Below are 15,048 nucleotides of genomic sequence, written 5' to 3' on the forward strand. Positions count from 1 at the left end.
CACTGTTTGTGCTTATAAAAGTATTTGTTAATGATCAAATCGACTGATGGCCATGAATATCTACTGTCCTCATCCTGATTCTGCCCTATCCATCCAGTTCTTACAGGATCGGTGGTTACTTGTGCTAAACTTGGAAGTTTGAGGGCTTGATGTCTTATTTCATGGTTGAAGGTAGAATCTGAACTTGTGTCCCGCGTAATAATGTGACTGTCCGAAAGAATGTGGATGTGTTACAAGTCCGTACCATAGAACATCATGTTTTGTTATCTTAAAATTATGTGCAGTAGTCCTGATACATGGATTTTGAACATGGTGTCACCGCTTAGCGCAACGGTTAACATTTAACAAACTCCTAAACTCGGTTCAAAAGGAAAAACTCCTAAACTTAGCGTACATCTTTGCTGTTGCTCGTCATGCTTTTGCTGATTAACCTTCTGCTGTGTGCGCGTGATAGTGTAGAAGGTCTTAGACATGGCTGGTGCAGCTATTGGCGTCGTGCTAGATGAATTTAGCACATTATTTTGTGAGATCTTAGACAAGGGAACGCTGCACCTTTGTTCTTTCGAGTTGATTTACTCAACCATTATGTTCTGAGTATTTATAACATGACAAAATGGACACAAAGAATGCTGGACTTCATTTGGTTCACAATATATAACTTTAGTCTGGATTTATAGACATAATAATGCTGGACTTCATATGGTTCACAACATATATAATTTTAGCCTGGATTTATAGATATAATACTGCAATAAAACTAGTAGTCAGACTTGCTGTTTTGGAGACCGTTGCAATGTCCAGATCGGCGACTTCAGGGAACCGGAGCAGGCACGCCCCCAAATCAGCTTGCTCACAAACATATGCAGCACTGCAGTCCATACAGCTCAACCAAGAACAAATTTATTCTGTATAAATTTGTCTATGTACATATATACAACAGTTATGATTCAGTACTACTCATCAGTGATTGGTAACTACAATACAACAAAAAGGTAGATTTTGTAAGTATCGTGCTAAGACCCACCCTATCCTCCTCTGAGATTTGCTAGGCGTCTGATCCATGCCAACCTCGAATAAAGCGACGCCGTGCTCAAAGATTGAGATGAAGCCTCGAAATATGTCGGTTTTGGAGTGGACGGACAGCTAAGTGATCTGACTAGCTCTTGTACAGACAGGACCTTGTACTTTGTTGGTGGGGTCGTAGCAATGTTATGTACCTTATGCTCATAGATCTTCCCATTCCTGTCGAGTTTGTAAACGGAGGCACCGTCAAAGCGGGCATGGCCATCCCATGGGACTCTAGGAATGCCGTGGGCAATCCAGCGAATCATAATAAGATTCTCGGCAGGCTGCCATATACTAACTATATCAACCCATAATGCTTTGAAGAAGATCCGTCCAGTAAAGCGCAATCCCCAGAATAGACTTCTGTAATTGTCAATGCCCTCAAATTTATTGAAAGGGTTTCTGAAGACGATATCATCTCTGGCAAATAGCAACAAACAGAATTAGGAAAAGACCAATGATAAGACTCAACAGTACAAATCTGTACAAGAAAATGCAACCTTCGTGCAATGTACTCTGCATAACATAATAAGTTAATTAGAATGGAAGACAGATGCAGGCTCAAGTTACTCAACTCATGGGAGCAACTGCAAAGCATTAGAAATACATGCTAAAGTTCGAACAGAGCCAAGATCGAGCAATTAAACATGCAGGTTTAATAGTAACCTCGTAATTCAGATACAAAATATTGTATTTTTCTGTTTCTCTTAGGGTCTAATTTGGTTCTAGGCCTAGCAATGCCACACTTTGCCACAAGTTTTTGCCAAACTTGCCTAAGGTTAGTTCAATAAAGTTGGAGCCACAAATTGGCAAGCCTAAGGGAATCTTGCCACACTAAGTTTGGGGCCCTAGTCTGGCAAAAAGCATTTTTCCCAAGATGTGGCTGGAACCAAACGCCCAACTAAGTTGGTCAAACTTGCTTAACGTTGTGCGTGGCAACCTTAGGCAAACTTAGTCTCAAACCAAACAGCCACTAAGCTCAGTGAATATTCGAAGACATCTTAAAGACGCAAGAAAACTACTGTATGATTTGGATGTAATTTAAATGGTTAGGGCATGGGCAATGTGCTGAGATTTTGTTGAGATGAAGTCTGCCACCCATAGAGAGTCTAGCAGAGCAAAATTTGCTACAATGTCTTAGACCCGGCTGTAGGACCCACTAGCTAGCAGAAAGACAATCAGCTCTACCTTTTTCTGAACACTAGCATATTTATCTTGTGAGAGTTTGCAAACTGACATTGCGCCCATTCAATTCTTTTATTTGCTTAGACTCGGTCCTCAAACTAGAACCGGTTCCTCAAATAATTTAGCTAGCCTCACCCCTTCTAATCTTAACACCCGAGTCCCACATGCAAAAGATACTCTTAGCAACGGCTCTTTTGCACTATTGCAGGGGATAACCTCATGATCGCAATAATAAAATATAAACTCTAATGGACAACTGACATACTGATAGGGTTAATGCAAGAAACACTTATGTAAGCAACTGATGTTGGGTCATGTTTATAAATGTTTGGTCCCACTCCCAGTCTGCATCGTAGATTAGACAACACGCTAAATGGATAAGATAAGCTTAAGCAAATGTCATATTGCTTGCATTAATTGATAATTATTAAACAAGATGGCCACAGTATGCTAACAAGACAGAGACATCATTACACCCCAACCGAACCAGAAAACACATACTAACCAGAATTAGATTGTATTTTTAAGGAGAACAAGCAGGAGAACTGACTGTCTTTGTGTTACGAGGATAAAAGCTCCCAACAACAGAAGATAGGGAAAATGGATGCAGGAACCCTCTATAAAATGCAGAGCAAAACAAAGAAAATTGCCAAAAGGGCAACTACAGCGCTAAGCTATCACCATAGATCGATGATGATCGACACAAACAAGAACCTACTTTAAAACTTGATCAGCCCGGTCATCTCTTCCTCCCTCACCATGCACCACTGGTTCTTTTACAAGCTAGGATGTGTTTCTATTACACTAATTAACTTACTAGTTCCCGATAAAGAAACAAAACAAGACTCTGCAACAGAAGAAAAAAGAAACAGATAGCATGTAGAGGCTAACCGTGTGCATAAGAAAGAAGAAAAGATGGATGCCATCACATTGCAAATCTAGTACAAGAGCCTCCCACCACTGGGTCAAGCCTGTCACACATATACTCTGCTCTCCAGTCCACATTTCAGTTCATTGTACCACTGTCCACTCAGAATCAACACTAGAGGACCGATGCTACTGCCTTAAACATGAATCTCTGAATCTCTTGAGGAATGCATTGGGTAGCTCTACAAGTAAGAGATCCTACTCACATCCACAAGACAAACCATATCCTAATTAACTTTATATAGAGATAAAACCTAAGCTTCATTAGATGGTTTCTGAAATGTGGTTCTTCTGATGCTTGATAGCCCAATAGTAGCTGCGCTGCCCAGGTCATCCATCCCAACTCGAAAAACATCCAACACTAGATAGGTGTGAAGAGTACCGAAAGACTAAGCTAGACTATACTTTCAAGCTAGAAGAGATGCGGTATTGTGAGACAATCTAGCCATCAACATCGCTCAATGGCAATCAAATAAGTACTGCATCGGCGCAACTACTTAACCCAGAGACATATCTGCAGCGAAATATGCATTTAGCACGTTCCAATTAGAAGCTGATGCCAGTGTGTCACAGACCAATCCCTTATGAAGTAGCCACAAATAGACAGCGATGCTAATCAATCAATTAGAAGCACTAACCAATTTTACCCCAAATTCACCAGGGTTCCACCTAACAGTTGATCCTTTGTTTTTGTATTTTTTTTAAATAAAAGTTTCTGAAAGGATCTCAAGGTGAAGACAGAGAGAGGCAATGAAACATGGGCACGGACCTGTAGATATCGAAGCTGGGCTCCTTGTAGAAGACGTCGGGTATCTCCTCCCTGAGCGTGCGGATGGCGTAGCCCAGGTTGAGGTAGTACCTGCGCCGCTCCTCCTCGTCGTCGTCCCGGCGCGTGGTCGCCGCCGGCGACTCCGAGGCCGGCGTCATCGGCACGGAGAAGAGCGGCGGCGGGGCCGGCACCGGCAGCCTCCCGTCCCGCACGGGGTCCGTGACCCTGATCACCCGCCCCCGCCCCGTCCCCGTCCCGGCCTCCTCCTGCTTCACGCGGCCCCCGGCCCTGGCCGCCGCCACGACCCTCGCCCCCCTCCTCCGCACGACGCCGTGCGCGGGCGGCCGGGCCGCCGCGAGGTCCGGGAGGTGCAGGAGGTTGGCCATGCGAGCCTGGATTCGGAGCTCCTCTGCTTAGGTTTTGGTGGGATGAGGAGAGAGAGAGGAGTGTGTGAACTGCGTGAGAGAGGGGCGGAGCGGAGCGGAGGAGAGAAGGGTCATTTCATTTGACTTGGGTATTTGTTGGGTCCGTTTCCAGTTCGGTTTTGGATATTCCGCGGCGGCGAGCGTGGCGTCGGATGGCGCGCTCGTTTCGCCCGCTGCGTGTCTCTATTCTGAGGACGACGCGTAGCCGAATATCTCCCGAGTCTCTTTCTTTTTTTCTTCTTGCAAAAATATCTGCCGAGTCGGGGACGGCTTGTGCATCTGCTTGCTGCCGGTGTCTCTGTCTGCGGGCATTTCTGATGATAAACAACAGGCTACAGGTCCGGTTTTGTCTCTCTCAGAATATTATCCTCCAACTGAAAACAACATGTTTTATGAATACTCGCTTCGCGATCTCTGATCATAAACAACTTTGACCATTTTGTGCGTCTACGTGAATGTGCAAATGTTATGAAACAAGCTATGGTTAATTTGCAGTATCCTCTCGCGAGGCGATTAGGATGAAGTCTTCCTTGCTTTGAAATTAGGTTATTATAAAGGTGGAATTCAGATTTACCGGAAAGCATGTGGTAAATCATAGACTCGTCAAGATGGGTGTCGGCGTTCTGGGAACGGGGGTTCCCAAACTTGCCTGCCTGCGACCCGCAGCGTGGCTCCACCAGCGGCCCCATACGGCCCTTTTTTTCAACAAACACTCAAGACCCTCGCGAGAGGCCAAGCCTCGCGAGGTGGACGACGCAAGACCTTCTCATGAGCGGCCTCACCAGACTGTCTCGCGAGGACAGAGAGATCAAGACAAGAGACACCTCGCGAGGTTTCTGTGACGCAAGCCATGATGACTGGAACCAGGCGGGCGTCAGCGCGCGCAACGTCCTCGTTTCCTCTTTGGTGCTAAAGGGGCAAGCGCAGACGAGGAGTCCCGAGGCATCAGGCAAAGGTTTTCATATCGGTGTCTCTGTCTGCGGGCATTTCTGATGATGAACAGCAGGCTACAGGTCCGGTTTTGTCTCTCTCAGAATATTATCCTCCAACTGAAAACAACATGTTTTGCGAATACTCGCTTCGCGATCTCTGATCATAAACAACTTTGACCATTCTGTGTGTCTACGTGAATATGCAAATGTTATGAAACAAGCTATGGTTAATTTGCAGTACCCTCTCGCGAGGCGATTAGGATGAAGCCGTCCTTCCTTTGAAATTAGGTTATTATAAAGGTGGAATTCGGATTTACTGGAAAGCATGTGGTAAATCGTTGACTGGTCAAGATGGGATTTGCCCCTCCGGTGATGGGGGTGGTGTTTCTTAGGCCCTCTAAGTGTTTAGTTTTTTTGGAAACACATGGGCATGTTTATGATTAAGGTGTTAATCATTTTGTGGAGTGCTATACATGACAAAGAGAAGGGGGTTGACCTGGAAACAAGGATGATAACCTCGCCTTGAGCTTGACATATATAAGGGATAATTAATTTGGTGCCTTTAGTTGTGTCCCCCTCGGCAGGTTTGCCCCTAGTTTCTGAAAACCCTCGTTCTTGCCCAACTCACTTTGGTTTCTTTGTACTTTTGCCCCCCGTCACGGTTCCGTCCAGTCAGCGTCGTTTGACCGCTACCAGCGCTAGATTTAGGACACGGCTTGCCCCCCGTGCTCACTCGCTTGTTCCCCACCTCACTCTTTCGTTCCCCATTCCTCCCGTCACTCTCTCTCCCTGTCCAAACCCTAGTTCGTCGATGCCTCAACACCAGATCCAGAAACCCTAGGGGCACCACCACCAGAACGTCGTCTGCAGCACCAGCACATCCATCTCCAGGCGATGGGGGAGAATGGAGAAACCCTATGCGGCGGCGGCTGCCGCCACAAGAAGGGAATCGCATCGGCGCGGGAGGGCGATGGTTGCGCGCACGGCCACGGCGGCAGTGGTGTCGTCGACGGCGACAAAAGCTCGCCATCGGTTAAGGGGAGCGTTGAAGGCGGTTGTGGTAGCAGTCAGGGCGACAAGGGCAAGGGCACCGCATCTGCACGGGAGATCCCGACGGGGTAAGTCTCAGATCTGCTTTTCCTTAGTATCGTAGGCTTGATTCAGAGAAGATTTAGTCATGGTAGATGTTGTGTTCATTATTGTAGGATGGATCCAGATGTTGCATTCTTTCTGTCTGTTAGAATGGAGACCACAGTCATAGTCTCTGCTGGTACCAGAGGAAAAGAAAGCAGCTTCACATTTCCATTAGTTGCGGACAGCAGTAGTAGTTCATTTAATAATTTTAGGGCTAATATTTGTGCAAAGTATCCATGGGGATTGTTTGATCCTGTTGAAATAAGATATTGGGACAATTCACAGGAGAGTTGGAACCCTTTACAGTGTGATAATGAGTTAGGTTTGATGTTTGCAAGAAATGCAAAGACAAGGTCATGCAATTTGGAAATTACAGTAATTCAGATAAAGAGAGGAGAAAGGTGTGAGAAAACACCTGCATCTAGGACAACTGCTGGTGGGACCAGAGGTAGAAGAAGTGGTAGACCATGTGCATCTAGGCCAGGAGCTAGCAGTACTCCTAGTGCTCCTGGCACTAGTGCAGCAAGTGCTAGTACCACCCCAACTGCTCCAACTTTCACTGAGAAACAAGAAGATCAACCTGATCCAGTTGTGGAGGAAGCACTGCTTGATGCACCTATTTTGTCTGATGAGGAGGATGAGAAGCTTTATCCAGGTTATGTACAACAAAATAATGAGGAACATGCAGCAAATGAAGACTACATACCTACAGGATTTTCAGATACTGATGAAGATGAAAGGCAAGAGGATCATGACATGTGAGCTTTTGCGGATGTAGATGAGGACAGACCTGTCATGATGTATGATAGAGATAACCCAAGCATTGAGGAAGGTGTGGTCTTTCCTGGGGCAGTTGATTGCAGAAATGCAGTTGGAACATTCTCAATCAAGTCTGAAACTGAGTACATCACACTGAAGAGTGACCAGAGTAGGTTCACTGTTAAATGTGCCTATGACAGGTGTAAGTGGAGGCTGCATGCATCTGTGATGAGGAGGATCACTTTGTTTCAGGTACTAGCTATTTAGTTTACTACTATTTGTTTTAAAATTGTGACTTTTTGTTTTACTAATGTTGTACTGACAGGCGTCCTTGTTTTATTTTCAGATCAAAGTGAACCCCCACCCTCACACATGTCCTAGTGTGAGCAGATCTCAGATATTGAGAGCTGCAAAAAGAAGGTGGATTGCAGATGCTTCTATGGCTTGGATCAGAAAAAATCCAGGGATTGGCACAAAGGAAATTCATGGTAGGTTGTTAGAGAAGTATGGTCTTGAGGTGCCTTACAGCAGATGCTACTATGGTAAGGAAATGGCACTTGACAAGATATATGGTAAGTATAGTGACAGTTTTCAATTACTTTTTGCTTTCAAAGCAGAAGTAGAGAGGGCATCACCAGGCAGTGTTGTTGACATTGACCATCACACAGTGGAGTACAAGTTAAAAGGAAAGAAATTCTACAAAGAGTGTTTTAGAAGGGTTTTTGTCTGTTTCAAAGCTTGTCAAAAGGGGTTTCTAGAGGGGTGCAGGCCATACTTGGCTGTAGATGCAACTGCATTGCATGGTAGGTTTAGGGGCCAACTTGTAGCAGCATGTGCCCTAGATGCACACAATTGGTTATTTCCTGTTGCATATGGTGTTCTTGAAGTGGAGTCCACTGAGAGTTGGACATGGTTTTTTAATAATTTGAAGAAAGTTATAGGACATCCTGAAGGATTAGCTATCCATACTGATGCTTGCAAAGGACTGGAGAGTGTTGTTGATGATGTTTATCCTGGAGTTGAGCACAGAGAGTGCATGAGACATTTGTCTCAAAATTTTGGTAAGAAATTCAAAGGGAAATTTTATGATGACAATCTGTGGCCTTGCTCACTAACTTACAGCATCAAAAAGCACAATTATCATCTGAACCAGTTGAAAAGCAAGCTCAAAGTGAAGGAGTATCTTGAGGAGCACCACACCAAAATCTGGGCTAGAGCAGATTTCACTGAGTTGAGCAAGGTTGATCTAGCTGAATCATTCAACTCTAGAATCAAGAAATACAAGGGCCTACACCTAGTTGACCTGCTTGACAAGAGTAGGCAGTACATTATGGAGAAGTTTGACCTAAGAAAAAGAATTTGCATTGACCATTTCATTGGGCACAACATCATACTAGCAGTAATGAAGGCATTAATGGAGAAAACTAAAGGTTTGGAGATGAGCATTGTTAGGAGAAGCCCAACAGAGACTGAGGTACCTGCAACTGACAGAGAGAAGAGGGAATGGAGGTATCATGTGGACCTAGAGAACTGGACTTGCAGTTGCAGGCAATGGCAGGTCACTAGTAAGCCATGCATCCATGCACTTTTCTTCATCACTTCTCTAAGGGGTGATGCTAGTGCAATTGATAAGTATGTCCATAAGTACTACTCTGTTGAGATGTTCAGAGCCACTTATGCTGAAAACCTACCAGCTTTGGAAGGCAAGTAGCAGTGGGACATTGTAGATCCTGAATTCAAGTTATGTGCTCCTGTTCAGAAGCAAGCACCAGGCAGGCCAAGAAAACAGAGGATTGGAGCAAGCAGTGAAGGAAATGGCCTTGGGACAAGGAAGAAGAAGTGCAAAATGTGTGGTAGATGTGGACACCAAGCCAAGGGATGCACACGATCTGTTGATCCAGCTTTTGGAGAAGAAGAGCATTGGGGTGCACAAAATGCAGATGATCATCCAACAGCAGATGAGCCAGCAATAGCACAAGTGCAAGATGAGGATCAGCCAATACCTGATGTAGTCCAGCATGAAATGCGACCACCAAGGGAACCATCTCATGAAGCATCTACACAAGCAAGTGTAGTAAGGTATGTGCAATTCTCACATCCATTTCTGTTCATGCATACATTACAATTTGTAACATGTTTGCAATTGTTTAGCCCTAGGAAAAACTATAAAAAAGCAGCACATAGAGGAGCTTCTCCAAGGTGTGTGAAGAGAAGAGAGGTGGAGATGTACAACCAACAACTACATTCTCAGCTACTGGAAGCAGTGTTGACAGCAAGGTTGTTCCTCCTGCATCAAAAGAACCAGCACAAAACCAAGCTCCACCAACTGGCCCCAACCCAGCCAGAAACACTAGAAGCAAGGCAAGGGAAGCTCCAAACCCAGCCAGAAACACCAGGAGCAAAAAGCTGAAGTTCTAGATGCTGTTATCAACTAGATGGTGTTTTTACACCTTTTATGTATTGTTATGTGTATTGTGTGATGTTGCTAAACTTCTGAGATGCACCTGTTATGTCTACTGTGTGTTATGGTGTTGTTATGCACAATATGGTCTAATCTTAAGGTTGTCGAACTTGTGATATTCATATGTGATGCACAATGTTATATGATCTCAAGTTGTTGTTGAACTTGTGCCATTCATCTGTCATTTCACAAGTTTACGATCAAATTGAGCTGACAAGATCAAATTTAGCTGGCAAGATCAAATTCATTCACCAAACCACATTTGACAAGTTTAAGACCACATTTGACAACAACAACATCTTGGAATACCAAACTACTATAGCTGACATCGAACAACTGCATAATTTCTTCGAGAACTACCATAGTAGTGCAACTATCATACTAATTCCCACAAGCAACAGTGCCCACAACAGTAACATCGCATCTCTCTCTCTAAGCTTCTTCTTCAAAGCCTTGTTCTTCCTTGCCAGCTCAATGTTTTCCTTCTTCAAATGGTGGCACTTGATCCAACTGCCTTCAACCTCAACGTGCAAGTCTTCAAAAGCTAGTCCAACACGCAATGGAGGAGCTGGGTCAACCCAAACCACCCAGTCACACTCATCTGATAACTAATTGTAAATCAAGATTCATAATTAGAAAAGTAAAAATTAGAGAGCAAAAAAAATCTGGATCAATTTGACATGAACTTACATCCAATGGGCAACCTAAAAAATGACGACCACTGCTTGCACCACCCCATGATACACAGCGGGCAGGAACAAGGCCATGACCAGGGCATCGATGCTTCGACAGAAACTCCAAGCCGAAGTAAGACTCGTCGGGAAGATAAAACTCTGATGAATGCTGCACAATCCCGACCCCATCGACCTAAAAAAAGTCAAATTTCCCCCAAAATGTCACAAACCCTAGCTTTGAACCCCAAAATGTCGGGTAGGGTGGAGAAGCACGACCCCACCACATTGCTTACCTCTCCGGTCGCCGGCGAGAAGCTGGATGAGCCCGAGCTCGCCATGCGCACCGGCTCATTCTTCTCCTGCGTCCCGCCCCCCTCCAATCTGGTCGCGCCTTCCTTTCCTCTATTTTTCGTGAGAGCTGGGTGAGGACGAAGGGGTACTGAAGTTAGCATTCACAGGGGCAAAAATGTCCAAAATCTAGCGCCGGTAGCGGTCAAACGGCGCTGACTGGACGGAGCCGTGCCGGAAGGGCAAAAGCATAAGAAAACCAAAGTGAGTTGGGCAAGAACGAGGGTTTTCAAAAACTAGGGGCAAACCTGCCGAGGGTGACACAACTAGGGGTATAAAATCAATTTGGCAAAGAGATCACATACAACATGCCCCCTCCTCAGCCGTATGGGTCTAAGGCCCATTAGTGGGAAAGTGGGTTGGTCGCATCAAACCCTAGAGAGGGGATGATCACACGAAACCCTAAAGGGGGTTGCCCATACAATTGAGGTGGGGGCATGGCTGGCCGCATCATCCAATCTGGTAGCGTCCTTTTGCATCCACCTCTCCAACGTCCTTTTGTTTCCTGATGTTGTGCAGGGGCTGTTAGAACTGCCCTACATTGTTGGATTTTCATTTCCGTACGTATGGATACCTTGGAGGCACGACCAGTACGTCATGCTTGGATTAGAAGCACCATCTTGGACGACGTTGACTATACCTGCTTCCAGTACATCGACCCGATCATCAAGTGATACAGTCGTGACCCCCACCTTGCAGGACACAAATCCTCTGACGTAGCTAACCCTGCCTTTCACTGCCTTTCGGTCGCTGACAGGTGGGCCCCGCACTTGGTAGGACCCATGTGTAAGTGTCTCAATGGCAGGATGGGCTACGTCAGGGGATCCTCGTCCCACCTTGCATACTATTCTTGGGTGGTGCGGTAGATTTTTCAGTTACTCTGATGAGCCTCTGACGATTGACCAAGCCAGTTAACATTGAATCTAATATTTCCATCTTGTGTATCTTAGTCTCCCTATTGTGTATCTTGGTCTCCCTGTTGCAGCAAATAGGGAGCTTACGATCGTGGACTTTGACCCACTAGTGGATAAGGTCGCAACTAGGGTGGAACCTTGGCAGGGGAGATATTCGGCGTTAGGAGGTAGGCTCATCCTGCTCAATGCATGTCTATGTTTTTTTCTTTGAAATACATGTACTTTTTCAATATCTTCTCTAACATGTGGAGATAGTTACTACTCCCTTCGTTCATAACTACAAGCCTTTTTAGAGATTTTAAACGGAATATATACGGAGCAAAATAAGTGAATCTACACTTTAAAATACGTCTATATACATCCATACGTAGTCCATATTGAAATATCTAAAAAGGCTTAACTTTAGAAATGGAGGGACTAGTTTATATTGTTCTGAAATACATGTAAGTTTTGCAAACATATGAACTTCAAAAAATACATTAATATTTTGTTTGTTTCATGTTAGTCCTCTAAAAACATGAGATGAACAGTTATGTAGCGCCTTCAAAAAACATTACCTAACATGATCCCAAAATTATATTTGTGGAACATACTACATTATGTTTCAAATTTTTAATTTTTGCCTTAGTGTATTTTCCATGCTTTGCAGACTTTACATATATTTTTTAGAATTAAAAAACAATAAACACAATGTTTCTGGTTGACTCTTGTCATAGATATCTTTGAAATTTCTTCTTCATTACTTGGATAAGAAATACAAATATACATAAGACCCTAAATATGATATTTTTGGACCATTTTTGTGCATCGCTTCATGTACTTGTAGTTCAAATTTGAATTATATCTATTAAATGCCTAGAAATAGAATTAATAACTTAAATATAGCAAATGAACCCTACAGAGTGCCAACTTTGAACACGAATGATTCTATATGTTGAGTGTAGGAAAAAAATCAAGGTCAAATGAAGGAAATGCCAATTCTCCTTAAAAAATTGACTCATTCCCTCTCGAAACCACAATCCTTCCTCTGAGATGGTTCATTTTCTAAGCAGTGTACATGACAACTTTTCTTAAACACTCTCAAAATTTTACCACACCACGCCAAGTTCATGCTTTTCAAACCCCATTTACATTTTAGAATTAAAAAGAAAACAAACTCCATGTTTATTGCTGACTCTTGCCATAGAGATCTTTGAAATTTCTTTTCATTTCTTATATGAGTCATACAAATATACTCAAGACCCAAAATATGTTTTTGACCATTTTTGTGCATTGTATCATGTAGTCGCAATTCAAATTTGAATTGTATCTATTCAATGACTAGAAATGCGCTTAATGACTTAAACATAGCAAATGAGCTTTGAAAAGTGCCAAATTTTAACAAGGAGGATTCTTAAATGTATGTTAAGTGTAGACTTTCTTTAAGGTAAAACGATGAAGGGAATGTCAATTTGCCTTCAAACATATCACATTCACTCTTGAAACCACGATTCTTCCTCGGAGATGGTTTGGTTTATAAGTAGTGTACATGACAAATTCCGCGAAACCTTCTAAATTTTTTACTGCAATATAGTGAGGGCATATCATGACACCATGCCAAGTTTCATGTTTTTCAGACTTCATTTATATTTTCTCGAATTTAAAATCAATGAAATCCATGTTTGTGGTTGACTCTTGCCATAGAGATCTTTGAAATTTATTTTAATTTCTTGTAGAATTCATAAAAATATACTCAAGACCCTAGATATGATTTTCTTAAAATCATTTTGTGTACTGTTTCATGTAATCTATAGAGTTACTAAGCTCCCTCGAATTGAAGCGTTCTAATGCTTCGAGGGTTGTGGGGATCATTAGGGCCCCATACGTAAGTGTGTTGTTTAGTTTTATTTCTTCTTCCCTTTTTATTGTTTATTTTTTCATGTTTTTATGAGCACTTACTAAAATTTGTGTACTTCAAAAAATATAAACATATTTTAAAATTCTTGAGAGTCGTTAATATTGATTAAATTTATGGATATTTTTAAAATTCATGATTATTTGAAGTTTGTGAACATTTTTCAAATTTGAAACCTTTTTATTTGTGAATTTTTTTTAAATGATGGATATATTTTAAATTCATGAATGCTTCTAAAAGTTATGGTTTTCAAAATTCATAATATATTTAAAGTTCCTTAAACATCATTTAGTTTAACTAACCTTCTCAAATAAAACAAGATAGGTGATTTTTCTCAGCTTGTAGTAGGGTGAGCGAAAAAATACTAAACGAGCGAGAGGAGTAGGGAGCCAAGCTGAGTGAGTAAGAGCGTCGTGTGTGCTGACCTATGTGAGCGCCACAGTAGCAATTACATTAGTTTAGCATGAAATAAGAACGCCTAAGAGGCTCAAACAATCACCACGGGACTAATACCAAGGCCAAAATGTGCAAAGAATTTACAGCATCAAATAACTCCTCTTTTCTCTTGAAAAAAAAACTCCAACAGGAACCCAACACGACACGAGAAAAAAACACCAGCAGTAAAAAATTAAAACACAACGACAATACAGATAAAATCAAAGCAAAACAACTGATCATAATAATCTATAGCTATAAAGGATAATTTCATGAGTGAAGAACGGCGCGACAAAGCGCGCGTTAGCCTCTAGTCGTAGTTCAAATTTGAATTGTATCCATTAAATGCCTATAAATGCACTTAATGACTTAGATATAGCATACGAGCTTTGAAAAGTGCCAAATTTTAACATGAAGGATTATACGGTGTATGTTGAGTGTGTAAAAAATTATAAGGTCAAACAATGAAGAAAATGTTAATTCGCCTTCATACCTATCGCATTCACTCTCGAAACCATGATTCTTCTTGGGAGATGGTTCAGTTTTTAAGCAGTTGACATGAAAACTTTCTTGAACCATCTCAATTTTTAAGTACAATACTGAGGTGTTATCATGACACTATTTCAAGTTTCATGTTTTTTAGACTTCATTTACATTTTGTAGAATTGCAAAAATGAATGAATTCCATGTTTGTGGTTGACTCTCGAGATAGAGATATTTGTTTTTTTTTATTTCTTACATAAGTCGTACAAATATACTCAAGAGCCTAAATATGTTTTTCAAACCATTTTTGTGCACTGTTTCATGTACCCGCGGTACAATTTTTTTAGAAAAAGAGGATGACCCGCGGCCTCTGCATCTGGGCGATGCATACGACCACTTTATTAATTATTTTCACAAGACCTTATAAAGCCATACAACAGCAAGACTAAATCCACCATCTAAGCAACAACTGTCGCTACACCTATCCAATTGATGAAGGGGCGCAGATAGTCTGGACCTAATACCAAACAGACATCGCAGCCAAATTTAAACATCTAAGACCTGAGGTCCCAACCAGGACGCCTGCCGGGTATGGGGCACCTACCAGTCTGGCGCACTCCTCAATCAGGATGCCTGCTGGGTA

General features: G+C 42.6%; 2 protein-coding genes across 2 annotated transcripts; one reads left to right on the forward strand and one right to left on the reverse strand.

Annotated features, from left to right (window-relative positions):
- Nucleotides 1-878: 878 nt before the first annotated feature.
- On the reverse strand, nucleotides 879-4,453 carry LOC125543298 (uncharacterized). Its single transcript, XM_048706603.2, has 2 exons — nucleotides 3,947-4,453; nucleotides 879-1,485 (listed from the first exon to the last, which is right to left on the reverse strand). Exons 1-2 carry the CDS (start codon nucleotides 4,330-4,332, stop codon nucleotides 1,026-1,028), a joined length of 846 nt encoding a protein of 281 aa, XP_048562560.1. The 5' UTR covers nucleotides 4,333-4,453; the 3' UTR covers nucleotides 879-1,025.
- A 2,971-nt stretch (nucleotides 4,454-7,424) lies between these two features.
- Nucleotides 7,425-8,907, forward strand: LOC147978951 (uncharacterized). The gene is made up of 2 exons (XM_087514960.1): nucleotides 7,425-7,448; nucleotides 7,543-8,907. Exons 1-2 carry the CDS (start codon nucleotides 7,425-7,427, stop codon nucleotides 8,905-8,907), a joined length of 1,389 nt encoding a protein of 462 aa, XP_087371086.1.
- Nucleotides 8,908-15,048: the final 6,141 nt, after the last annotated feature.

Source organism: Triticum urartu, chromosome 3A (genome assembly GCF_056163025.1).
Source record: "Triticum urartu cultivar PI428250 chromosome 3A, HENAU_Tu73, whole genome shotgun sequence".
Lineage (NCBI taxonomy): Eukaryota > Viridiplantae > Streptophyta > Magnoliopsida > Poales > Poaceae > Triticum > Triticum urartu.